The sequence below is a fragment of the Pseudorca crassidens genome, chromosome 14 (genome assembly GCF_039906515.1).
Source record: "Pseudorca crassidens isolate mPseCra1 chromosome 14, mPseCra1.hap1, whole genome shotgun sequence".
NCBI classification, from domain to species: domain Eukaryota; kingdom Metazoa; phylum Chordata; class Mammalia; order Artiodactyla; family Delphinidae; genus Pseudorca; species Pseudorca crassidens.
Window position 1 is genome coordinate 56,011,317 of NC_090309.1, and position 27,990 is coordinate 56,039,306.

Below are 27,990 nucleotides of genomic sequence, written 5' to 3' on the forward strand. Positions count from 1 at the left end.
TTTAAATGCTGTGAAATATTCTTAAATGTGCTTATTACTCATATGAATTGCGAGTACGATGTAGAGGCGTTTTGCACTCTGTTAGCAATGTCAACTGTACATTTATGGATGAGAAGCCTTTTCCTCCAGTGCAAGATGATACTCACCAAATCATTCCAGTTTTTGGTGAAGAGATGGTTTAATGGGGGTGGCAGGGAAGCTATGAAATCACATGAACCTGACTTCTAGCACTGGTTCTGATACTTAGTGACTGTGTGAATTTGGGTAAATTAACTTCTCTGAGCTGCACCTCAAGAATAGGAAAAATGTAGCTATTTTATAGCCTTATGGAGTAGCACATAGTAGGTGCCTAAATCACATCAATTCATTATCTTTTTCAGTAATTCAGGCAAAAGCTTTGGAGGGATGAGAGGCTGGTGATGGTAACTAAAGTGAGGTTTGGTAGTTAAGCTTTATTTCCTTTCCCTGTTGCTCAAAACTATTATGTGAACACTTTTATTGTAGAATTTAAATGACGGGAAGGAATCAAAGAACTTCTGCCCTGTAGATTTTCAGTGTTTTTCACGTGTATAAATGTGTTCTGTATAGGTATAGTCTGTGTCCTCCAAGAACAGGAACTTGGGCTGTCTTGTTCGCTGCTATATCTTTCGCACTTGAAATGGTATGCAGTTAATAGTGGTTTAATTCCTTTTAATTAATTAATTAGCTTAATTTATTAGCTAACTTAAATTTAATTTCCAAAGCTATTTGTTGAACTCCTACCCAATATGAGGCACACAGAGTCCATTTTGGATCTATCTAGTAAATAGTAGAACAGCTGACACTGACATTGGAGGAAGGGGCCTGGACCCAGGATGATGGCCTGGCATTCCCAAGGTCTCAACCATCCACAGGCTGCACAGTCACATGAAGCTTCATTTATTAATTATTCAAGTCAGGGATGTTGTTAAATAAAATAATGTTAAGCCAGGGGTATCTTCTTTAAAATTCACAGGAGATTTACCAATTTTTGGAGAATCCTAAGCTCAAGATCATGACCCAGATGGTGCATATTGTGGGGATAAGATGCTCGGGTCAGAGTCATGAGGCTGGGTCACCAAGCATCACCATATTCTGCAGATACCCTGCTTGGTGTTTACTAAGGACGGGTCAGGGCAGGGTACTTGTGTTAGGTGAATTAGTGAGTGTTCCAGAAAGGGCTGCTCACCTTAGGTGTTGTACTTTTATTCATTATGATTTGGAAGAGGCTTGGCATCAGTAATAACTCAGTATACCATTTCTTTCCCCTATTCTTATGTCACTGTCAACACCAGCTCCAGACTTTATTGAGTAATTATTATCTGGGGGCACTTGGAGATTTCTTTCTTCATTACACTAAAAAGGCTGTGCCGAAGAAGAGGGAACACAGTTCACACTATTTTAGGATAAATTCGAGAACTGGATGAACCAAATGATCCCATTTCTGATTTATCCTTTGTTCCCTTTGGGTACAGATAAAACAGCATCTGAAGGGCTCTCAGCTAGGGGGCTCTGGGTTAGACCCAGCAGTGCAGTTTAAAGGCCGAGGAAAACCTCGGGGACATATACCCATGAGTCTGAGAAAATATTTAACAACATTCCCTTATACCTCGAGTCTTACTCTCTTTTTAGATATCTCTGTTTAATAAATCTCAAATCCACATCTAGCATTCTAGGTTCAAGGTAGAGAGCTCTAGAAGACATAGCCAAATCCGTCTGATACATTTTATGGAGACAATAAATAACCTTACAACTGGTTGATATGCTTCTATGATATAAAGATTCAGAATGCCTCCATTCATTGCCTCATATATTTTAAAAATAGAAATAACAGAAGATAAACAGGAAATATCAGAAAATGCTATTTTTAAAGGTAAAAATCACAATCTTAGAAGCTTAAGCGACTAGGAAGTAAGACTCAGTTGGATTCACTCAATTCAGATGCCTAGAACAACAAAAATAATTTTTTAAATGATGAGAATAATACACAGGCCAATACTCAGATGTGATGTGTGATTGCCAGGTCGATTTTCAATTACATTTCACTGATGTATTCATTTGTTTCTTAATGTGCTCATCTTGCCCATTAAGAATAATTAGCAGCTTTGCTTAGAGATTTTCTGGCTTCTGGCAATGTTTCTCCCTCTTTTTTGTTGACATCCACTTTTACTTTTTAGAAAGTAATTTTTGGATAATATCCTACAACTGCTATATAATTTAGGCTTCCTAAAATTTTAAAGGAAAGATGTAAACAGTAATTTTTAAATGAATTTGTTTCAATCTATATGCATCAACAGTATGTGATTCAGTGAATCTGTTATTTTACAGAAAGTGGGTACACAAATAGAAAAAAAAATATTTCATTCATGTTAACCTCACTTGGTAAAACAGCTTACAACGAATGCCAGTTATAAGCTCTGGTAGCAAATCAAGAATAACATTAGTATCAAAAGCAGGAAAAACACGTTGCCAATTTTTAAGGCTTTATGCATGCTTTTTTCTCTTAATTAAAAAAAATTAGATCTAGTTACAACAGAAAAAGGCACACAAACATAGAACAACTGCATGATAAAAACTAAACCCTGTCAAGAAAGTCCTAAGAGATGAAATAAAACACACTAACAGTTTTGGTCTGCATCCTGAAAGGACCTACTTTATCTACATTGTAAAGTTCTTCCCCTCCTGCCCTTTGGCACCCTGCTATATTAAACCCATTGTAAAACCCAGCACAATAAAGCACTCTCAGGGCTGAGCTTCTGAGGACCAAATGTTAAAAATCCATTTTCTTGGGAGGGGGCTGTACCAATCATTTCTTTGAAAGGCCAGCGGAGTGAGTACAGAATCTGAGATTTCCTCTCTGATTTCAAGAGCTGGCATGGCATCTTTGCTGTTTAAAGCAAAGGTGCATTAATTAATGACTAGCATTGCTTCCCTTCTTTGGAAGCTCTGTAGTTTAGCTCAACAATAATTTTAGTACAATTAAATTTACATACTGACCACAGATGCTTCCCATAGTTTGATAAAAGTTCTAATTGGTTTCTGATGCTATTAAATAAGACACCTGCTGCCTTGAGAAAGACCTCAGGTTGCTGGGCCCAATCTGAAAGTTTCCGTGGTTAAAATGACCTTCTTTTTCCCAATAATCCTGCTTTTTTTTTTCCCCAAAAAAACATCGCTGGGGCTGAGCCAGCATACCTGACTTCCTGTTGCTCTCTGTGTTCCCTGACATGTGGAGGAGGAGCAGAGTGAAATGATACAGTGCATGGAAGAACTCAGAATAAAGCAGAGTGAATGAAACAATATCGCTCATCTTCAGGAATATTTTGAGAAACTTGCGACAGTCTGAAGATCATGATTAAAATCCTGCATTTTAAAAAAGGAAGCACCTTTTGTGATCTCTTTCCCCTGTGTGAAAGGCCAAGATTGTGATTGGCTGTTTTTCCTTCCTGATTTTTTTTTTTTTTTTTAAGTGTGTCAGGCAATTAGCTGGGTGGGGCTCTGTAGAGCACACAAGTGCCGCTGAACAATATTAGCTACTGTGCTTCTGGCACCTCCTTTCTCCTGTCTGAGCAGCCTGATACAGCTACTGCAAATTTTATTTTAAAAAAATTATATAGCAGAGGCAGAAGAAGAAAATCGAAAATAGGCTCTAGCAGGATGCTTACCTCTTACAAAAATCAAAACTGCTTTGGCATTTTAGGGGCCTAAAATCCAAATAAGTAGATTGCCTCTTTCATAATGTAAATGGAAGGCACACCAAAAAATCCAAAGCAAATATATCCTCCACTTTTCCTCTCAATTTCTAACGGCTGTTAACTGCTCCTGAACAAATCAGCTCGATTGCTAAAGTAGCCACAAATTATGCTTGCTTCCTTAAAGTACAGTTCAAGTTTCATGAACTCTGTGTGCATATTCGTAAAGCATAATCTAATACAATGGGGCTTGAACTGTAATAGCATAGCAGAACAAAAGAGATAGCTTTTATAATCCTAAATAAAAGGAAATAATGAAAAACTGATAGCCGTTTCCAGTGAGGAGATATAGGGAACTCCTCGGGAATTAGAGTAGGTATAATATTGCATGGTCTGCACATACAACATCAAACGGAAGAAAGGTAATAATGAACATGAAGCTGGAAGTTAATTTTTACAAGCAATATCCAATATAATAAATGTTAAATCATTTATTTTATCCCGGCAAATTTCAATGGAAATAAAAGGACAAGAGTGCTTGAAAATTATTATGAAACAAACGTTCTTATTGCTTTGAGTGGTCCACAAATCATAAGCTCCTTTAATGAGAAGTGACTATAAAAATCCATTGAAATTAAAAAAAAACAAACCACTTAGTCGTATCCAATGAATTCCATATATTTCTACTTTTTCTTAATTACTTATCATGTGTGTGTGGGGAACTCTCTTTTAATACCCCATGCTGTCTTTCTTTATATCAATTGTTACTCAGCCGGGAAAAAGGAATGAGCACAACAAACCCGTTTTCTATCTGAATAAGGATACTTCTGATGGCCTTTTCATTCCCATCAGTTAACAGAACTTCTTTGACATCTGCAGAAATAGCAACCTGAAAAAAGAAGGGAGCACAGCAAACAATGAGCAAATATGCTTGTCTGTGTGGAAGTGAAGACAGGAGTGACAAGCCTTCAGTATCATGCTTCCTCACCTATTTCTCTGTAACAATCTTCAATCTTTTTTCATTTTATGTCTGCATTATTTTAATCATTCAATCAAATCAGTCAATACTTTTATCATTCCATTTGCGGGAGCCTCTATCTTGCTATCATTCTGTTCGGTAATTGCATTGTGACAGCGGATGATGGTATTCTGAGAGGCTTTCATTTGTGGGCTTCTGTTTATCTAGTAGAGCCATCATACAAGGCTGTCACTCTGCCTTTCAGCTTGCTTCTGTCTGACTGCCTGATGCCCTTCATATAACTTTGCATTGCAGGCAGATGGCTTTGTGAGGGTAATTTTTTTGTGAGCTTTGACATGCTCGCACATTGGGCTGTAACCCTGACACATTGTGTAAGAGCGACAGGTTTGTCAAATGCCAATCAGTGTAACAATATGCTTTTATTTGTAGAGACATAAAAACTTGTCTAATGCACTGTGCTGCTACATAATATCTCCTGAATACATGACTCAGAACCCAGAGAATGGGGAACGACGTTCCTGAATGGCCAATCTAATTCAAAAGAATCTAATTACTGAGCGCTCTGGATCATGTTTGTTGGTGTAATAATGCAGGCAAAACATTAGCAGCTATATCATGGTGCTCCAACTGTGATTCGCCGGGCTATTCCTGTATCTTAGCAAATGGGACTATAATCTGAAAAAAAAAAAAAAATGCTTTCGCTATGGCGAAGAAACACTGTGCGAGGCCTGGAATGTCACAACAAGCAATATTGACTACACTGAGGTAAAATGTTTCTGCTCATCGAGGCAACCATAAAATCAATATGATCCGAAAGTAAGTCAATCTAGAAGGTCTCTCAAGACCCGGCAGCTTGACCGCAGCTGATGCTGTTGACGGTTCTCTGACCCAGCAGTTGGAGGCCCTGGAACATTTTTCCTTTTGTTCCTCCCTCTGAATGGGATTGGAATTGAGAAAAGACCTACCATGAGCCCAGCCAAGCATGTCATGCCACCCCCTAGCTCACACACAGCAAGGTCCCTGAAAGAGAGAAAAGAAATGGTAGAACCCACACAAATTAGATGAAAATGGTCAGAGAGATATATATGTTACAAGAAGGAATTGCCATCTGCAGTAAGAACGGCGCTACCGGGAAGCTGTGGAGACATGACGAGGCTCCCACATGTCGTTTTGCGTTTTAAAAATAATTATGAAATAGAAAAGTCACAAAGCAGGCAAATCAGTGGGGGTTCCCTCATTAGTGTTCACTGCAACATTACCACCGCTGAGCTGAAAAATCGGAGAAGGTTCCCTTTTTTTCCCTTGTCAATGGCGCTGTCTTTTAGAACTAAACTAGCTAGAGTAGCGAAAGATAATTGTTAGGAAAGGATAACACTGTTAATCCACATTCATTCCTTCAAAAACAGTTAGTTAGACAAGTAAATGAAGAATATATATGAGTGTGTATATACCTATATTATGGTCACATACACACAACACACACACACACACACAAATACATGCAATCTTGAATTTAAAAAAAAAATTCTAAAACAAACAAACATTTTGGAAAGCTGAACCGCCCCCATAAAGAACAATTACACAAAGAGCATTTAGCAATTAACACTTAAATCACAATTGACCCCAACACAACACAGTGAATAAACAATGCAGGGACATAATATGGTTAAGCCAGCAAACCCAGGCTCAAGTAGTGACTGGGCTCTGACTTCACCGCTCACAAGTAAAGCAGCTCAGAGTTAAAGCTGACAGTCTGGGGGTGGGGTGGGGGGGGTGCAGTCTGGCACTCTGCACTTACCTTCCTCTTTGTGCCTAAATATCAGCCCTCAATGTGTGACATTCTTGCCCTGGCCCAGTGCTCGCTGATTGGAGCTCCAGGCAAGCTTAAGCACAGCGAGATGAGCAGATGCCAGACTTCTAGGGCAGCTCTGCAGCCCAATTCAATACTGCCCTGTTCTTACTTTATATGCTTAGACTCTTTAAGAGATCGTTTCTTCTTCCCAGTTTGGGAAGTTTATTTCCTCAACAGGATAAAAAAAAAAAGAGAGAGAGAGAGAAAGAGAGAGACAATCAAGGGAGGGAGAGGTGAAAAGAGAAGAGGAGGAAAAGAAGCCAAGCAAGGACATTCATATTCTGAAATACACAAAATGAGTATTTAGTTGTTCAAAGCAATTACAGACTGGTTGGTAAATATGGACCCATAGAGCTTCAAAAACTACATATTATTGACCCCATCTTGTAAATACATATTGTTAAAGCACACACCCAATCTTATAAGTATATATTGTTAAAATGATCACTAACGGCTTGTCTGGAATCATAATGGGCTATTCAGGAAGCATATACTGGATGACTTTTATAAAATGAGAATAAAATGAAAAAACCCATATTTTCTGGGTCTACCAAACATCTTCAGCATTTTTTTAAAAAAGGAGTTTTTTCTTTTTCCTGAATCTCATCCATGGGTTTAATCTATAATGCACATTGACAGTTGAAAACATTCATTTCCATAGCATGAATCTGTAATGGTAATTTATATTTTACAAATACATATTGTCTTGGGTATATAAAATACCTTTAAAATCAAGGGTGGGATGGCATCTTTAAATCATAGCTGTGGGGTATTTATTTATCAAAAGTTCTGTAGTGATTTCCCTAGCAGAAGTTTAAAGAATGTCTTTATTGTTTTTTTTGACCATCACAATTGGTAAGGATTGATTGAAGCTTCACTTTTGTTTCCCCAAAATCTAAGTGAAATAAAATGCCTTGAGTGGAAATCAAAAGACTTTGACATATAGCAGAAAGCTTGCTGTGCAATATTAGTACCCAAAGGCAATTCAGATTTCTTTTTCAGAAGCAACATGTTTTCACCATGACCTTTTTCCCCCTTTCCTTCCTTTTTTTCTTTCTTCCTTTCTTATATATATATTTTTAACAGTTTACTTTGAAGAATGTAATCATGGAGATCTTTAAGATGCAGACACAGTACCCATAGTGCGCTAAACAAATTTTTAGGTGCAGCTTTGTACCTGAATACATCACTGTGCTTGAGGCAGTAGTAAGCCAAAACCTCTTCAGCCGGCCAGATGCCTGGAAAACACAAGAGGATATAGGCTTTTTGATTACAGAAGTTTCTTCTACAAACATTCCTTACAGTCATTCTCTTAAGAAATGGCTTTTTGAAAATAATGTTCAGTACAAGCTATTTCAACTTGACTCAAACTTACCATAATTATTACTAGTAACGTCATATCACATGCATTTCTTTTGTTGTTGATTATAACTCTTTTCCCAGGAAAATAGGATAATATCCTAAATCATTTTTACTAGATTTCAGTCACAACGAAACAGTAAAACAATAACAACCAATATTACAAATATCCAAAATTAAATTTTAAATGGTATTTCAGGTAGATCTCACTCTCGTACACATGAATCTTCTTTTTGGTCAATTCATAAGTATCAGCTGAAGACAAACTGTATATGCAGCTCATATTCAGCAAAAATAAATGGAAAAATCATTTGCAGGAGCAAATAAAACCACTGAGGTCATTATATCTTTTTGTTTGATTCCATACTAATGTTTTTCAATATGCATAATTATTTCATTTCTTCAATAAAAAAATCAAACTGGAGTATAAAATTGAGAAATTTAAATTTCACCAACTTTAGTACATCTTTCAATTTAACAATAATCCTACCCACTAAATTCCATGGAGGGGCATTTTCTAAAATTATCATCTGTAAATCATTTATTTAGAAGACATACAGTTTTCATGAATGAATATAAATTGTTTTAAGAGAAGACAGACATGCTTGGAAATTATAGTTTCTAGTGGTTATCCCAGGATTACAAGTGCTTATAATTTTTTTCTTTATACTTTTGGTATTTTCCAAAAATTTTTACAATGAATATATATTGCTCTTATAATCTGAATAAACTATACCCTTATAAAAATTATGTTTTCCCCATATGGTCAGACTTAAAGATCAGGCAGGGTACCAGGCATCCTGCACCGCCTGGGGCTGAGAATGCCATGTGGTCTTGGGAAAGAGCAGGGAATGTTCCTTGCCTTAGTACTAAGCACTCTTCCAATGGGTCCTGATGCAAAGTTGAAACACCTAACGTGACTTAATTTTCCCAGATGAATCTCCAGCTTCAAGGAGTAAGAAATGCAAACATTTCAGAGAAGATGATGTCAAAGAAATGGTAAATAAAATCCTAAGAGAATCAATGGATAGACATACAAACAGCAAAGAAATGACTCTATAGAGCATCTGTTGCAGGAAAGTCCAGCCAGGTGTACTCACTAGCTCAGCCTTCCTGGCATTTCTGGTAGAAATGACAGTTTGGGGGAGAAACAAATTAAACCAGCAAGAAGTGTCTGTAGTCATATTTAGAAGGAAAGTCAGAGAAGCAGTGGAGTGTAGCAGTTAAGATCACAGGTACTTAGGAACCAGACTCAGTTGGGCTCCAGCCCCAGCTCTGCATTCCCTAGCTGAGTGACCTTGGCTAGATTACTGAACCTCTATTCCTCAGTTTCCTCATCTGTAAAATAACATTGTTGTAATATCAACCTTACAGGATTGCTGTGAGGATTAAATGAGTAAAGTATATGAAATGTATTTAGAACAGCTTCTAACTCATAACAATCTCAAAGAAAATGAAAGTTGTTCTTAATGTTTTTCTCCTGCAAAGGAGGATAAAAGAGTGGAAGAGATAATATGTGAACCCCAAACAATTATCCTAATAACCAGAACACATGGAGAACCTTTTTAGCCTGATCCTAATGATTAGCTTTGGCACGACCCCAGAGTCCTAATACCTGGCCTACCTCCACACAGAAAGAACTCCAGAAAGACTAAGACACATAATAAAATTCTCTGAAGGAAGAGCCCAAGACAGTGTTCCACACCAAGTGAATATAATCACCACAATAATGAATTTCTTTATGTCTTTAGTAGATGGTTTTGAGGTTTTAGAAAATAATGTTGGGGAAGGGTATTTAACTAAAATTCAAGCCTTGATTACGTACAAAAATTTGACTTCTAAAAGGCATAGTCTTTTACAATAGTTTTATAATTTTCTCCCCAAAATTACAGAGGTTGATGTTTAACTAAATAAATACAAAAGGTTCAAAGAATAAAGTTTAAAAATCACCTAAACTTCCACCACTAGTATATAATCGCTGTTAACATTTTGGACATCATTCCGAAAGATCTCTCTAGGCATAAAGATATTTTACCCAAGTGGGATCTTCTCATGGATGTATTCAATAATCTCATTTTGCCCTACTCAGTATGATGGATAGATTCCCATGGAAAAAAAAAATACTATACCTGCATCATTTTTAATGACTGCCTAAATATTTTATGTTTGCATCATAATTTATTTAACCAGTTTCCTTTTGATAGACATTTAAGTTAATTTCTAAGTTTTTGATATTATGAGATTATAAAGTGGTAAAATAAAGACACATTTTTTTCCCCAACATATAATTTTTCTCCTTAGGTCAAATACCCAGAAATGGGAAATGTGGTCAAAAGTCAAGTACATTTCACATTCTGATATATCAAACTGCACCCCCGCAAAGCTGTACCAAACTACACCCCTAATAAAGGTGTTTATTTCCAGGGGACTTCCCTGGTGGTCCAGTGGTTAAATGTCCATCAACTAAGGAATGGCTAAATAAAATGTGGTATGCCCATGCAACAGACTATTATTTGGCAATAAAAAGAAATAAAGTACAGATTCATGTTACAACATGGATAGAACATGAAAACATTATGCTAAGTGAAAGAAGCCAGACATAAAGGACCAGATGTTTATGTCTTATTTTTCCATTTATGTGAAATGTCCAGAATAAATGAGGGGTGATTGCTACTGAGTACAAGGTTTCTTTTAGATGTGATGAAATATTCTAAAACTGATTGTGATGATGGTTCCACTACTCTGTGAATATACTAAAAAAACAGTGGGTGAATTGTATGGTATGTGAATTATATCTCAAAGCTGTTATCTTAAAAAGTTTTCTCATTCCATTCCATGAGAATGTAATGGTCTTTTAAAAAAGATTTTATTTTTAAAGCAATTATACACATAATAGTTTAAAGAGCCACTGAGTTTTATGAGAATGATTAAGACAAAACAGTAGTACCCAGCCCGCCTGCCCAATCTTTCTCCTTCCTCAGGAATTACTGCTTTCAATTCTTTTAGCTGATTCTTCTGGTAATTACATTTTTCTACATACATGTTTATAATGTTACTTCTTGATTTTTCAGGTTTAGGCAAAATCTAATGACCCCCATTATGGAAGGTAAGCATTTTTTGCCTTTATCTCTACTCCTCTCCCCACACCACACATACCATACTCCTCAACCATCCACCATCACCATCTTTCTAATACAGCTATATTATAATTTGGTAAGGTCACTACTCATTGTCAATTTTATTATAACCACGAAAAAAAAAAAACAACCGAGCTATGTTGTAAACTAGGATTGGTTTTTCTCTCATGCATAATGTTTCCCCCATCTGGAGTTTATAATTGTCATTTTTTTCCTCTCATTTGCTAAGATTTTTTATTCAATCTCAAAATCCAGTTGTTGATTTCCCCATTCAATACAGTCACTCACATGAGGTATTCTATCAACTTCATTAGGAAATATCTCCTGTGTTTCCTGACCTGCCTAGGTCTGGACTGGACGCCCAATACACTTAGTGCACCACTGTAGCTCTGATCTCCTGAAATCCATCTTCCCTATCATTCCAGGCTTCCTTTTGTCCTTCTGCTGTGTTCCATCTCTCATGTCGTCTATGCTTTGTCTTCCTTTCTTGATTTACTTCCTCATTTTAGTGTAACACAGGCTCCGGCAGCTTCTTGAGAAAAAGTGTGTGGAAGGTAAATGTTAGAGAGCTTAGATGATTCAATGGTGATTTCAATTTGGAAACTCCATGTTTTTCAATTCCTGAAAAAAGGTTCTTGGGAAGTTCCATTGATTATTTCCTTACCTCCATTTTTATGTCTTCTTTCTCTGAAACTTATGATTTGGATGTTGAATCACCTGAACTCATCCTCTAATTTTTTTATCTTTTCTCTCCTGCTTTCCATCTCTTATTGTTTTTCTACTTTCTTGGAAGTTTTTTTCAACTTGATCTTCCAGCTCTTTTATTGTTCTTTTCATTTATGCTATCATTGGTGGTAGTTCTCTGAATATTTCTTTTTCAGAGCATCTTACTCCTGTTTCATGAATGCAATACTTTTTAAAAATTACTTGAAAATATTAATTATAGTTTAAGCTTTCTTATCTTTACATAGTTTGTCTTCCTCATGTTGCTTTTTTCTGTTTATTGGTTTTGGTACCTGTCACATTAAAAGCTTTCCTCAGATATGTCTGGTAGTTCTTTATTGTTTACATAAATGTGATTGTAGAAAGATAAAAAGCTGATTGGAGGTGAAGAGGGCTGAGGAGTGTGGGTGGGGTGTGAGTGGAGAGGCTCAGCAATCAGTCAGCTTACATTAACCTAGTCCCTCCACCCTGCTTTTGGTGCACTCTCTGATTTCAACTGTGCCTATTGTCCTCCAACCCAAAAACCCTTGATTTAACCCTCTCCAGAGAATAAACCTCCTCTTCTGTTGGCAGTACAGAAGGGGAAGTTACCCAGTAGCCTGGAATGGGGAAATTACTGCTTCTTAACCCATTTTCAATCAATCCTCCTTATTTTAGCGCCCCCTCAACTCCTACTTTTAGAATTACCTGGTGACACCAATTCCTGAGCCTTTCAAAGTTTCAGGTATGAACTGGGATGGTTCTCAACTTTCCCAATTGCTGGCTTTCTAATATCTGCTAAGTCAATGACATCTCATCCATGTGCTTCTTGGCTTCCAAAATTATGTTCTATGTTCTCTTATTTTGTCATCCTTGTGGGTTTATGTCTTAAAAACATCCCTTTAACAGTGGTTCTGCTTCATGTAACAGAGAGAAACTCATTGGAAAAGTGATGAGAATAATTTTTGGAAGGACATACAAGCCAAGGATGCTAATGGCGAGGGTTTTTTTTTTTCCCTCAAGACTTTTATACTCCATTAATAATATTGTCGGGTTCTATCAATCAATTATAGGCACTTTTGCTATATTCTTGATATCATCTGATGAGGCAGAGCAGAATGATCATAGTGGCATTTACAGCAGCTAAAGTATTGATCGTCCCCAAAGCATTACAAAACATTTAAATTAATGGCTTATTCTAGATAACTTGTTTTCTAAAACACATGCCATGAATTAGGACACTTCCTTAAAAGTTATTCAGTCACGTGACTTCCTGTTCCTTAGTGCTTTCTGTATAAATTGAATTACTTTAACTCATAGGAGAAAAGACCTTTTTCATCCATTGGACCTCCATAAAAGCATTAGCTAAACAAGAGTTCTATTTGGAAGAAAAAGAATATTATTCTTAGATTTCCATGGTCGTTTGGTTTCATTCCTTTTTTTTTTTTTTTGAACAAAGGTTTTATTCCCTACAGATAGTTCTGTCAGAACTGGGCCTATTGAATCTGTTAGACTTCAGAAAACCCATAGTCAGCCAACACTAAAATATGAAAAAATTAGCTGTCTATGTAGAAATAATGAAGGGCAAAGTTGGTGATGTGATCTATTTCATGTATGTAACCACTTTTTTCTCATCTCTGAAGTAGCTTGTTTAGAATTACTTTAAATGCCAAGTTTTGTGGTTAATTTAGAAACAAACACATTCATCATTAACCCAAAGGCTGAACAAATCCTAAAATTAACTGTCTGTAGATATTGAGACACGAGTCTATCCAAGCATGGGTCTTTCTAGATCACTTCCATTTGAGAGCTTTTTGCTTCCCTGTAGTCCGTGCTGTCAGATGTAGACAGCATCCGACAGGCAGCACTGCTGACTCCCTCTTCTCACTTTAACAGCTTGTACTTGCCCCATGATGACAACACACCTAGCTCTTGAGGCAGAGACATGGCTTTTCTGTGCTCAGCTGATGTTTGGACAGCCAGCAGCAGCTTTCTTTACCCTCCTCCATCGAAATGATCATGTCTATCATGCAGGAGTCAGAAGTAAGCCCTCTCTCAAACCTGAGGCTTAAACGGAGAGCCCAGCACACTTTTAGCTAAGCCGTTGACTCTTCTGGAAGAAGAAATGCACCAGTGGATATTATTAAAATGGCTGGAATGAGTAGGTAAACGTCTTGGACTGTTTTCAGTGTTTATGCTCTGTCTCCTTCTCCTTAAACATTTCTGCTTTGTCACTGATGCTTCAACCCAGATTAGAAATCCATAAGAAGACTACAGAATGCTCTATAAATATTTATTGGGCATCTACTATGTTTCAGGCCCTGTAGATCAGCAGGGAATGATACAGCATTGTCACTGGAGATTCAGTCTTGTTAGGGAAGGAGACTATTAGACAGACAATTACACAAATAATGTCCCTAATTATAACTGTAATAAATGCTGTGTGGGAAAAATAGAGGGTGCTTCTGAGAACCAATCATAGGGGACTTAACCTGGTTGGAGGGGAGGTTGGGAGGAGTCCATCAGGGAACACTTCCCTGTAGAAATGGCATGTAGGCTGAGACCCAGAGGATGAACAGCCAGGTAGAGGAGGAAGAGGGGCACAGGGCTGGAGGGAATGGTCCACGGAAGGGGAGCACCATGAAATAAAGCTTTGAAAAGAAGAGCGTGATGTTCCGGGAATGGAAACAGGGTCAGTGGAGCTGTAGAATAAATGAGAAAGGAATAGGTAGGACAAGATGAGACTGGAGGGGTGTTTAGGGGCCAGACCCCACAGCCTCAAAGCCCATATTAAGAATTTTAAATTGCACCTTAAAATAAATGATACGTTTTAAGCGGCAGAGTGGTATAATCAGATCCACATTTTAGAAGATCAGTCTGGCTACTCTAGAGAAAATAGATTAAAAAGAGGAGGTGGGGGAAACTAGGCAGGAGACTACTACAATTACCTAGGTGGGTGCTGATGGTGGCTTGGGTGATGGTTAGTGGAGATGAAGAAAAGTGGAAAGATTTGGGCTATATTTAGAAGGTACACTGACAAGACTTATTAGTTAATTAGATGAAGGGGGTGGTAAGAGAGACGGAAGTGTCAAGTGTGACTTAGGTTTATGGCATGAAGAAGTGGGTAGATGATGTACAGCACATACCTATAGGATTTTCCTTCAATTTTACACGACCTCCTCCTCAGGCTGAATTCATGGTACAAAAACACGGCAAGCAGTCTGGGGTCTGATTCTGGGTCTACCACTAACAGTCTGTGTGATACTGGAAGTAATTTAGCCTCTCTGAGCATCAGTATCCTCATCCACGAAATACTAGGCTTGGGTAAGATTACGCTAGGGGGCTTTCAAGCTATAAAAAGCTACAATAAAGAACCACACCTCATGCTCTAGAGTTAAGTAGAGTTCAGCTTGAATACTGGCTCTTACTGGCTATGTGACCTTGGGCAAATACCTAAAATTTTAAGCCTCATTCATTCATTGAACAAATAATTATTGGCAGCCAGGTGGGTTCTAGGAGTTGGGGATACAGCAGTGATTAATAGGGGCAATAAACAAAGTAAGTTTAGATAGTGATAAATATTGTGAAGAAAATAAAACGTTAATGAAATAGAGAATAACTACTGGGGTGGGGCTGTTGCTGGGTAACGCCTCTGTTTTCTCATTTAAGTACAAGCAATAATGTTACTGAGTCCAAGCTCGCTCTGCTCGCCACACGACAGGCCAAGAAATCAGAGACGAGGTGTCGAGGCAAGGAATACGACTTTATTCAGAACGCCGGCAGACCGGCAGACTCGTGTCTCAAAATAACCATCTTATCGGGGTTTGGATGCCAGTTTCTTTTATAGCACAGAGATGGGGGAGGAGATGAGCACGTAAAGTAAAAAGGCCAATGCCTCAGAGCAACTAAGCCCGTGCACCACAACTACCGAGCCTGTGCTCTAGAGCCTGCGAGCCACAACTACTGAGCCTGAGCGCCACAACTGCTGAAGCCTGCGTGCCTAGAGCCCGTGCTCCACAACAAGAGAAGCCACCGCAATGAGAAGCCCGCACCACAACGAAGACCCAACGCAGCCAAAAAATAAATAAGTAAATTAATTAATTAATTTTTTAAAGTAAAAAAAAAAAAGTAAAAAGGCCGTAAGATTTGCAAATATCCCTTGGAATGTCCAGCCTCGGGGAGGGGATGTGTTTCTTCTTTCTTGCGGCAATCTCTGTGTGGACAGGGTCAGGATGTTTCCCTGAACAAAGGCACTTTGGTTTAACATTCAGGCAGAGGGGCAGGGTTCCCTGAGGCAGGCCGTTATGTATAGACAGTATCCTTTTAGTGAACAAAAGCAGTGGAAAGCAAAGGTTAAGGTAAAAGAAACAGGTCCAACATGTAGTCAGATTTGGCTCTCCCCTGTTGCAACAACAGTACCTATTCATACCATTGTTGTGAGGATTAAATGAGATAATGCATGTAAGACACTTAGTGCCTGGGAGATAGCAAATTTTTTAATAATGTTTGCTATTGCTGCTGCTGTTGCCTTTATTATTTTGACATGTTTCTATCCAGGGAATTTTATCAATCTTGATTATATTTTTATGACACCTTCAGGGAGATTATTATTTCTAATCGATAACCCACAAAATCAAACCAAAACTGAATGCTGGAAAAATCTGTCCTAACTATGGGAACTTAGAAAATCGATCCTAAGTAAGAATTCCATATATATGGACAATACTTGTTCTATATTTGTCCCTCTGCTCTGACCAATTAACAGACTTGCTCTGAACAGTAATTATTAAGCACGAGTCTCCCTGTGTTTGTGGAGAGAGATCATGGAGAACACGCATACGTCTGGGTGAGAGGGAACGTCCGTGTAGCTCAGTACAGTGAGAGGGTGGAAGCTTGCTCTGTGACATTCTAACGCTTGTTGAATGCTGACTGCTGCCCAGGCACTACAAGGTAGATGAGGAAATCAAGGCACTGAGAGGTTATGAAAACTTCCCCCAAATTAGGCAGTTGTTTTGTCATAGAGTTGGAATTTGAATCCAGGTAATCTGACTCTAGAGCCATTATTCTTAACCTCTGTGCTATACTGCTGTCCACCAGATTGCAAAAACAAGGGTCCAAATGAATTGCTTTGCAATGTTATTTCTTCTGTTCCAGTGGAAGCCAACTGATATAGATAACGAGCATGTGGAAGTGAAGGGGCACAAAAAATTGCCCAGGTATTTCAATAATAAATTCTTCTAGGACTACAAGCTGGGTCGGCTTATGGGTGTGATTTGATTAGAAATGCATTAAATTTTAAAACTTAAATTTTAATTCAGATACCTATTAATTTGATGATTATGAGGTAAGGGAAAGCCGAAAGGAGTCCCGGCTCCAGTGTGAAGCAGAGGCAGGGATGGAGAGTCTTCAGAGAGTATCCCCTAGACCAGAGCCTTCAGTCTGATGGTCAGTTTTAGAGCAGATGCTGTGAAATCAACTAAGTGACATGAGAAATGTAGACAGGACGAGGAAGATGCTGAAGCACCACTGCGAAAAAGGAACACACTGCAGCCACAGCCACAGGTTCAGCGGCTCAGACAGTGAAGACGTGAACTTGGAAGACAGCTCTGAGGCTTATTAGCTTTGCGACCTTAGCAAGTCACTTAAGCTCTCCTTGCATCAACTCCTTATCTGGTAGTAATAATACTGTCTAAACTGTAAGTATAGATGGGAATGTAATAGGGAAGAACAAATCTGACTCCAAATTCGATCTGTTTCTTTTGCTTTAACCTTTGTATTCTATTGCTTTTGCTACAAGTTAAGAATGTTGCCTATAGCCTGAAATATACAGGATAACACATCCTCAGGCTCTGACCTTTAAGGTATAACATTTTCCATTCTTATAGAGATAAAAAGTTGCAGAACAGAATAACACTTGCTTGTTGGAGGTTTACAGAAACATGTGACCTGACTTAGTGGACAGCTGCAAGAACAAAGGATTGGGACACCAAGAAGTTTACAATAACCAACCACACCCCTTCCCCTTTTAGTATAAAAGAAGCCTGAATTCTAATTTGGGGAAGATGGTTCTTTGGGACACTAGTGCACCATCTTCTTTATCTGCTGCCTTTCCAGATAAAGTTGGAGATAAACTTTCCAGATAAAGTCCACCAACTCGTCTCCGGATTTATTGGTCTCTCGTGCAGCAAGCAGTATAAGCTTGGACTCGGTAACACGAGGATTGAATGAACTATATAAGAGCACCAAGTAAGTGCAATTAGTGTTTGTTGTTGTTATTAGCATCACTTATTGAACACTTACTACCTGGCAAACACTGAGCTGTGTACTTTATATAGATTATCTCATTTAATCCTTAAAACAACCCTATAAGGTATGTACTGTCGTTATGGCCAGCTAAGGGGCACAGCGAGGTACACCAAAGCACAGAAAGTTTAAATGTCATAGCCAGGGTTTGAGCCCACCTACTCACTCTCTAAATCTCCATCTCTTAAGCACTACACTAATTGCCCCAACCCTGGTGTCTGGTTCTGGAATCAAAAGGGCTAGTTTCTAGTTCTCATGACTCATTCAACAACTAATTTTGGGACTCTGGACAAATCATATTTGGGCTCTAGTTTCAAGAATAAATTGGAAGGGTCAAATTGATTTCTGAGGACCCTTCCAGCTCTAAATTCAATGCCTATAGATCGTTATAATTGTGCATTTCCAAACTAAAGCTATAAAATCGTCAGTAGGCTTTAGCCCATGACATTTTAAAGAAATTAGGTTGGTTAAAATGTTTTATTTGTACTATAATTCAGGAAATATTTTAGAAAGGATTCAAAACCATCTTAGAGATGGTTTTCATAGTCTTTCAAGTCTTCATAACATGTCCACTTTTATTGAATTAGAACTGCCTTTGTAAATTAAATCTCACAGCTTCAGGAAAGAACTACCCTACATCTATATATTCTATTTGTGATGGCTTTTTATTTACCTAATCCAGCATATTAATAACAGACAACTTCCTCAAGTCCAATTTTTCCTTTTCCAATACTGAGCACAGTTCTCAGATATATGTTGTATTTTTTCCTCGAACATATTACTTCCTCAGAGTAACAAACTACCTTTTGGGCAGAAGAAATTCTCCCAAGGTCTCAAAGCACAGGTAGAAGAATCTCCCAGTGTGAGCTCTCTGGGTGAGTAAATGTTCCATCTCCATTGGTCAGAGAGGATGTGAGAAAGTGAGAACAGTCATTTCTCCGAAAGGTAGACCCAGGAAATCAGACCAGAGGGCTCTGAGCAGGAGAGAAACATGGCCTGGGTTCCCCCAGGAACGCAGCACATCCTTCCCATAGGCCAAAAAAAAAAAAAAAAGAGGGAAGACTTTCATTGCCAGTTTTACTCCAAGTAACATCCTCCCCCAAGGCCCTCAGCGTAGGCTCACCCTTTTACAAACAGGACTGTCTTGTGTCTTGAAACATCATGTAAGAGCAGTAATGTGTCGAATGGAGTGGAACAAAGAGGAAAGTATTAGAAATAACTGTTAGTGTTCCTTATGTTAGGTATCTAATCACTTCACCCATGCAGACACACACTTGTTACATGGAACACCAAAGGAGAGTAAGGACAGTGTGGTCCTCCTCGAGTTACGTATGCTTCCTGAATTTGATTTCTACAGCAGCTTCCTGCCTTGGAGTCCAGTTTTATCTCACTTCCGGGTAAACACTGCTACTGAATTCCAAACAGATTGAAAACTTTGTGTTCCACGTGGAGCGCATGCTCTGTGCATTTATGAAAGCCCCCCCGGAGAGAAACTGGTATTTAGGAGGCACATGCTACAGATGCCAAAGCCACAACTACATTTATTAAAACGGCCCTGGCCTTAGGCTAGTTAGGCAACAGAACTTGTTTATTTAGCAGCGTCATTTGGAAGACACCAGCATTTCAAAACTGCCTTCATTCCAAACTCCTCCACTTAGGAAGGAGGATGAGTAGGACCACCTCCCCTTTTTATAGCAGGAATTGCCTTTAGCACGTTCCAAAAGGTAAGACACCATTTAGCAAATTGACTTGATAAATAAGGCAACGTCTTGCTGAGGTTCAGTCTAAACCCACTTTAAATAAACCCCTCGGGCTTCCCTGGTGGCGCAGTGGTTGAGAGTCCGCCTGCCGATGCAGGGGACACGGGTTCGTGCCCCGGTCCAGGAGGATCCCACATGCCGCGGAGCGGCTGGGCCCGTGAGCCATGGCCACTGAGCCTGCGCATCCGGAGCCTGTACCCCACAACGGGAGAGGCCACAACAGTGAGAGGCCCGCGTACCGCAAAAAAATAAATAAATTAAAAAAAAATAAACCCCTCTCTGCCATTCTATCTGAAAGTAAATGTATAATATTCAGGTAGCTAAAAAAACGAAACCAAAGGAAACACTATGAGAGGTGGCTGGGAATCTCAGCTGTGCAAAACGGCCAAGGCCCTGTCCTTGTTGTCTCCCTGCTCATCATTATTCATTGATATGAGGGAAACATGATGGTCCCCTCTCCAGAAATTTCTGCTGGTACACGAGCTTGGGTGGCTTACTGCAACTAATGTGGAAATGGAGTGCGAGGCACGTCCTGGCTGTCAACACAGGGGTCTTGCTCTGTCGGGGCCATCTACAAATGGCTCCAACCAACTTGTATGATTGTCTTTAACACCTTTTTGTATTTTTTAAAGAAATGAATTTGATTTCATTTTCCTTCCCCAGTTTTCAAATAGTCATTAAAAATTAAACAACACTGGGAAAAGCCTTTTGTGATTATAGCCTTCATTCTCCTGCAACAAACTGGATCTATAAATTTACGTACCATTGTAGATGTAAATTACAAAATTTATATTCAACCATATTAAAACATCTATTCCAAAAATGATTACCAGTTGTGAAAAGCAGACAGGCTTATCACTTGCTGTCAGTTGTTCATGTCTAGTTAAGCAATAATGTGCTAAAACTGCTCTTTTGTTTTGTGTAAGAATTTTGGCAATAGAAGAAATGAACACTTGGTTAATAAAAACTCAGGCTGCTTTTTGCTTTGATGGAGGAAGCAGCTGCCTGTTTTCATTTGCTGCAGAGCAGCAAAACCCATCAATATAATAAGCAGCTTAGATGCATCCATCCACAGCATCTGTAAGGATATAGGGCTATTCGCTCAAAACCAATCCCTGGTTTAATTTTAACAAAGATGTGTCTGACATATTTGAAAAGGCATTCTAATAGGTTTGGAAACATGAACAATTTCTCTTTCTTTTAAATGCTTTTTATGGATTCGAAAGGGTAGTATACATAGCTGAATGATAGCAATGATAAAAACCAGTCGAAACTGTGAGGCCATCCTAAAACAAGGGCAGTGAAGACAGTAAATCAAGAGGCAGTTATTTGGTTCCCTTCAAAGTGGAAGTAGCTCATTTAAATGTGATTTTATTCAATTATTCATTCAAACAAATATTTACTGAATCCTTACTATATACTGAATTGGGCTAGACACTGAGGCCACATTTCCTACTCTCAACGAGTTCACTCTTCAGGGGAAAAGACGGACACAAAAATCTAAGTAAAACAATGCAGTAATCACAGGGACTCACATATGCATTTTTCTATTACCTTATTCTTTTTCAAAAATCCAAATGGGCCTAGAACATGGTAGAAACTAACATAAAAATTAAAAATCACATACCGTCTCCTCTATTATATAGTTACTTTGTTAGACATACTTAAAAAAAAAGACAATCTGATAAAAAAAAATCAAATTATGTTTAAACACATGTCAAACTGTTTACTAGTATAGCTAAGAATTATCACACTTTGGAGAGAAAGTTTTAGGATTTCAAGTTTTGTTTGGACAGCCTCTAATTTTACAATAACCATTAGACACTTTCACATGATCATGAAGACATGCCACATGGCAAGCCTAATAGAAAACACAAACTTGAAAGCAACTTACAATGTGATACAGTATGCTTTGGCTAGTAAACATGCAAAGAGATTATTCTGTTTTATTTTATTTTACTGCTGGGTAGAATTCCAAAAAGTCAGATAATTCTAAATCCTCCTCTTTTTCTGATTCAATATCAGATAAGTGAGCATCTCAGCATGATCAACCGGGGACCTGTCTGATGGTAGACATGAATGTAGGGTTAGCCATCAGCTTCTCAGGATATCAAAATTAAATGAGCACTCATTTGTAGAATCATTGAGAAAATGCTCCCGTAAATGTAGAGCTAGGGGCTTTCTTATTGACATGCTCACTGTAAAACACACATACCTGGGTTTTAAAAATAAACTTTTTATTTTGGAATAAGTCTAGATTTACAGAAAAGGAAAAAGTTGCAAAGATAGTATAGAGAGTTGCTGGCTACCCTCCACCCAGATTCTCTCATTGTCACATCTTACATTTGTCAAAACTAAGAAACTGACATTGGTACATTAATATTAATTAAATTCATGGGTTTGTTTTTAATGGAATGGTGACTATTCAAGATGAGAGTTGATGAAGGTATCTGTCAGAAAGTCACAAATGAAACCAAAAGGACAATACTGGCATCTTTCCTCCCTTAATTCTCTTTCTTCTTAAGTTACTCTAAAGAAATTCATATCAGCCTTAAGAGCTAAAATAAGACATAAAATGCATGTACCTCAGGGTTTAAAATAAAATCTGACTCCATCAAGAGACCTGTATAGCCAAGTGAAGCCTTGGTTCCCCATTCTATTGTTGAATGGGCAGAATATTATTTTCTAGGTCATTATTCACATAGACATTCTGATTGCCCATATTCAATTAATACTTTCATATCACAGTGTGATATGGACCTTACAACCAATCTGTGGCAGCACGAATTAAGAACCACAAAGAAGTCAGAGGTCATTATTTTTCACCCATTCAGAGTGTTTATAAAGCACTCACTGTACACCCTCTCCCTTCTGTGCCTGGTTTCTCCCCTCCTCTGCTCTGCTGCTTAATGGCTGTGCACAATGCTTCCAGAATCCTGATAAGCATCGTGGGTTATGTACTGGTTAATAGTGGTCTCTTCAACAGCAAGTTGGAAAGACACCTTTGGAGAGATTCTTTTTAGTTATTACAATTGGTAGCTGCCATGGACTGAATCGTGTTCACCCCAGATTCATATGTTGAAACCCTAACCTGCAGTGTGACTGTATTTGGAGGTAGAGCCCATAAGGAGGTAATTACAAGGTGCTAAGGGTGGGTCCCTGATATGATAGGATTAGCACTCTTATAAGAAGAGACTCCAAAGAGTGTTCCTCCCCACACTGTGCTTGCACAAAGATGAAGTCATGTGAGCACATGGCAAAATGGTGGCCACCTACAAGCCACAAAGAGAAACCCCAACAGAAACTATGTTGTCTTGGACTGCCAGCCTACAGCACTGTGAGAAGCCATCCAGTCTTTGGCATTTTGTCTCAGCAGCGCAAGCTGACTACAACAGTGGTCAACCCTTGGGGCCTGATGTTTGGGCGAATACTGCCTCTCAAGCCCCAAAACATTCTAAGCTGAAGGAACTCCCTCCCTAAAATGTAGACTGGACCCAGAGAGCAGACAGACCACAGCCGTGGCCCCAGTGGAGCCCCTTACTTTGTCCATTACTTTCTTCCTTCCCTTCCCTTCAGTTTCTCTTTTATCCCTTTCATCTTATCTCCTCCTCTTTAATTTTCACTGCAGTTTTCGCCCCCTTTTCCATTTAAAAGAATTCATAATAGAAAAGCAAACATTAATCATACTCTGATAAAGAAATTTTGCTGATACTACCTTCAAGCTTTCATAAAAAATACTTTGATTTTTTTTTTTAATGTTGTCTTTTTTTTTTTTTTTTTTTGTGGTACGCGGGCCTCTCACTGTTGTGGCCTCTCCCGTTGTGGGGTACAGGCTCCGGATGCGCAGGCTCAGCGGCCATGGCTCACGGGCCCAGCCGCTCCGCGGCATGTGGGATCCTCCCGGACCGGGGCACGAACCCGTGTCCCCTGCATCGGCAGGCGGACTCTCAACCACTGCGCTACCAGGGAAGCCCTTTATGTTGTTTTTGAACATAACACCTTCAGGACAGGGAGCTCATTGCTTCTCTTACTTCTCTGTGGCATGTTTACATGATGTATGTGAAGGCATGCTGGATTCATGCAGAACGGTAGCAAAACATTCTAAACCTGGAACTCACAACAATGAAAAATGAATCCTTCTTCTTTTACAAGATCTACTTGCTGAGCTTCATATGATGTATCTACTTAGAACCTGATTCTACCTGGTAGTGCAATCACAGGTCAGTTCTAGTGTGGATAAGTTTCTAACTGGGCTCAATCCACTTTCACTGGCTTTCTTATCTATATCCACAAACCTGCAGAGCTGGCAGGACAATTATCACCAGAAGACAGGATAGATGCTCTGGGGAGTAAGGCTGTCCTGGGCCTGAAAGGTGCACGTTTACAAGTTTCCAGGCCAGCAACAAAGAATCCACATTCAATAGGCCATCTTTCTCTGTATCAATCCTTTTGCCTCATTCAGCAGAGCACATGTCATGGGTGCTCATATCTGGGACTTATCTGTGGATATCTACAAACATGCAGGTCTCTAATCAGAGCAGCCTGGAATGAGTCCCAGAATGGGCCCTTTAAGTGACTTGAGATACAGAAAATGATTCTCTCTGTTGCTCTTTTTTTTTTTTTTTGGCCCCTTCTCTTTGCTACGATAAAATTTGTAACCTTAACCCATATAGCAAAGTGTTTTCTCTGAGAATCACAACTCCTTGAGAAGGGCCTTCAAAATACACTATTTAAACTGAACTATTGCTCTGGACTTGACACCACGGTTATCTTTCTGTTGAGAAAAATATACAGAAATTCTAGAGCTGTTATATTGTTACTGGCCCTTTCACACCAGGACACATGAGTGTTCTTAAGTTGAGATCAAAGTGCACGGGCTGAGTTGTTGAGAGTGGAGAAGTCATCATGGTCTCTACGGACTCATGCTGGACTTCTCAGGACAGAAAACAGATTCCCTTCTCTCTCCAGCAGCAAACAGTTCACGTTACTGTGAACTCCATCATTCCTCTTCTTTGGCCCCAGCCTCAACAAATGACTGAAAAACATGGCTTCAAACCCAGAGTGTTGTATTTAGCCTGGAATATCTTTTTCATTGGTTTATGTTGCCCAATAGCACTAAAGAGATTTTGGCTGAGCAAACACTATAGTAAAAGGCGAAATTCATACCATAATTGACATGAAAAACAATAACCTTATGGAAGAAGATGAAATAGTGTTTACATATGATGAGAATAACTACTTCCTACTTTTCATGGGCGCTTTAGTGAAATCTCAATTTATGAAGTAAGGCCTAAAGAACTAAGGGGCTTGCTTAGCTAGTCAGTGGCTGAGCTTGGGTTAGGACCGCAATGCCCTAATATCTCACCTTGCTTCTCTTTTCAGAGTAAGAGACTTGAACAACAGTGTAGGAAAGACATCATGATTTGAATTTGCATCTTGTGGAAAGAATTTTACCTTCCAGGTGGAAATCAGTGCTTGAAGAAATGAATCATACACATTCCAATTTCAACGTATTCACAGGCTCTTAGCAATTAAATTTAATTCCTTTTGGTTTCTATTTCTCGATAAACAGTTTTATGGAAACACTCACTGTCTCCAAACCATGGCTGGTGGAAGAGGCTATAGACACATACAGCTGTAGCTCATCTAATATCAGAACCTCTGAATTGAGACCAGGAAGCAATGTACAATATTTGGAAATAGTGACCCCTTTCCCGATAATTACAATGATTATGTGCCTTGCTTTATAAAATTGAGCTTCTGTTTGTTTTCAGGAAATTTATCATCTGATTGGTCACTATTCTTACTTATTCAAATACTTACATGTAATGTGTCTTGCAATTAAGAGTTCATAGCAGGGCTTCCCTGGTTGCGCAGTGGTTAAGAATCTGCCTGCCAATGCAGGGGACACGGGTCTGAGCCCTGGTCCGGGAAGATCCCACATGCCGCGGAGCAACTAAGCCCGTGTGCCACAACTACTGAGCCTGTGCTCTAGAGCTCACGTGCCACAACTACCGAGGCCTGTGCGCCTAGAGCCCGTGCTCTGCAACAACAGAAGTCACCGCAATGAGAAGCCCGCACACCGCAACGAAGAGTAGCCCCCACTCGCCTCAACTAGAGAAAGCCCGTGCACAGCAGCAGAGACCCATCGCAGCCAAAAAAAAAAAAAAAAAGAGTTCAAAGCAGATTCCAACAATTCTTTCGATTACCAGCATTCCAATCATAATAAAAGAGTCATTTTATTTTATTTTGTTGTGTCTGGGGAGGGGAAATCATGAAATATATACAATTTCCACATACAACACGGCATTGAGAAATGTAATTTTCTGTGTATTCTCTACTAAGAATATTTTCAACGTTTCTGGATTGTCTCTGCACTCAGGAATGGGATTGAAATCTCCAGCTTGGTATTTATCTGAGGCTGTGATAGCTCAGTCATCGGCCGCCAAATGCCAAGATAGGGGGAATCTCATCATCCAGAGACCAGCTGCATGATGGGCATTTAATAGATATATCAAACCTTAGGATATATGCTAAGCTGAAGAGATGATTGGTTGGTTGATACACTGATTGATTAGCATAGGGAGAATGGGTTTCTTCTTGACAACCTAAGATTATGCTTCAGCTAAGCTCAAATTGCTTACACCTCTTCTATTGGGTTTAAAATTACAGTCCTGTCATCTAAAATCTCTCTTCAATGAAATTTTTACCATATATAAAAATTAAAGGGAAAAAGAAAGTAGGAGCACTGGATAAGAGTAAATGGAATAGATACATTTCATGCTACTGTTGTTGATTCCACTGGGAAAAGTTGATATGTAAATCCCCTCGAAAAATGTTACACACATTTCGTACATGATTACTGAATATTACACAATAACTCAGGGGGAAAAGTTCAGTATGCTAAAGTCAGTGAATACTATATTTTCAAATATACAAAAGTCAGATTTCCTCTATAGAAATCTGAGAATTTAGTAAAACCCTCTATTAATCAGGTTTACCTTCTGGAGCACAGAGATGCCATCCTTGGACTTTTAATATTTTAACTGCTGGCATGCCTTTCAGGGGGCAGGGGGAGAAAGGGCAGATTTACGTAGACTGCGGATTAGCTTTGTTTTCGAAGCAGCTTAACACAAGTAGCAACTTCTTTAATTAGCACTAATGATCTTAAAGATAGTCACATGGACATCTTGAAATATTTGAATATTGCTCCTGTTTCCCACGCATGTGGAATCAGGTATGCTTTAAAGTGAAACAAAATTAGATGAATGAAGGATACACAGCCATTCTATCAAACTCTAAACTGACATTTAAGTGGTATTGAAAAAAAAGCATCGAGACTGCACAAAAGGCCCACATTTAGAGCTCTACAAACGTCTGATACTCTTAGTTAACGATAAATTCATTAAACATAAGCTTGTTTTATGATGTCCTGTTTAAAGATTCACTCTCATTGTACTCTGAATTATTAGAGACTGGCTAAAGAAAGGGCCTTGCTCTCTCTCCTTCCTCCCCATCCCCTCCCCCTCCAAAAAAAAAAAAAAAGCTGGTAAGCTTTAATTCAGCACTTTGAAGAACACCCCCTCCTCTCCCTGAGCAAATAAGGATTTGGTTGCCGAATCACACTGGATAAGTGGTTCATTGAGAATGTTAAAATCTGCATTAATAAATAGGACTGGCCTTCTCGGATTTTCCCCCTTCCTATCAGCTATGAGCGGTAGGGGATCAGCTGCGACTAAAATCCCCAGCTGAACAACCCACATACAACTCAGTGAGCAGACTTAAAACAAGGCCATTTATTGGTGACTGTTATGCAAACAAAGCGTCCAAGTCTTAGAAACAGATGTCAACTGAAGCATATGCTTACTGTAAACTGGAATTTGATTCTCTTTATAAAAACAGACATAAATGGGCCTTCAGAAAGTAGACTGCCTCTTGTCACCATTGCCTAACTTGATTCAGCCTCAGGCTTTCACAGAGATGAATAGACTGATACGTGAGGGCAAAAGAATAAAACTTAGAAAAAATTAAATTGGAATAAATGATAACATGTTGGAGCAGTTCCCAGAAGCAATTTTACAGATTTTTCTCTAAAAACACAAGACAGGAAGTTAAAAGCTTAGTGCAGGTCACCCATGGCATGTCGAGTTATCATTTCCTACCACTTAGGGTGGAAAAGAAACTGCAC

General features: G+C 38.9%; 1 protein-coding gene across 2 annotated transcripts in view; it reads right to left on the bottom strand.

The window, feature by feature from the left end:
• The window catches only part of CAMKMT (calmodulin-lysine N-methyltransferase), a 405,204-nt gene that overhangs the window by 52,644 nt on the left and 324,570 nt on the right, over positions 1-27,990 (bottom strand). For both annotated transcript variants that reach the window (XM_067703106.1, XM_067703104.1), the window contains exons 4-6: positions 7,719-7,779; positions 5,655-5,709; positions 4,536-4,599 (exon numbers count right to left, since the gene is read on the bottom strand). In XM_067703106.1, the coding sequence (XP_067559207.1) occupies positions 4,536-4,599; positions 5,655-5,709; positions 7,719-7,779 (180 nt within the window). The remainder of the gene's footprint in view (positions 1-4,535; positions 4,600-5,654; positions 5,710-7,718; positions 7,780-27,990) is intronic.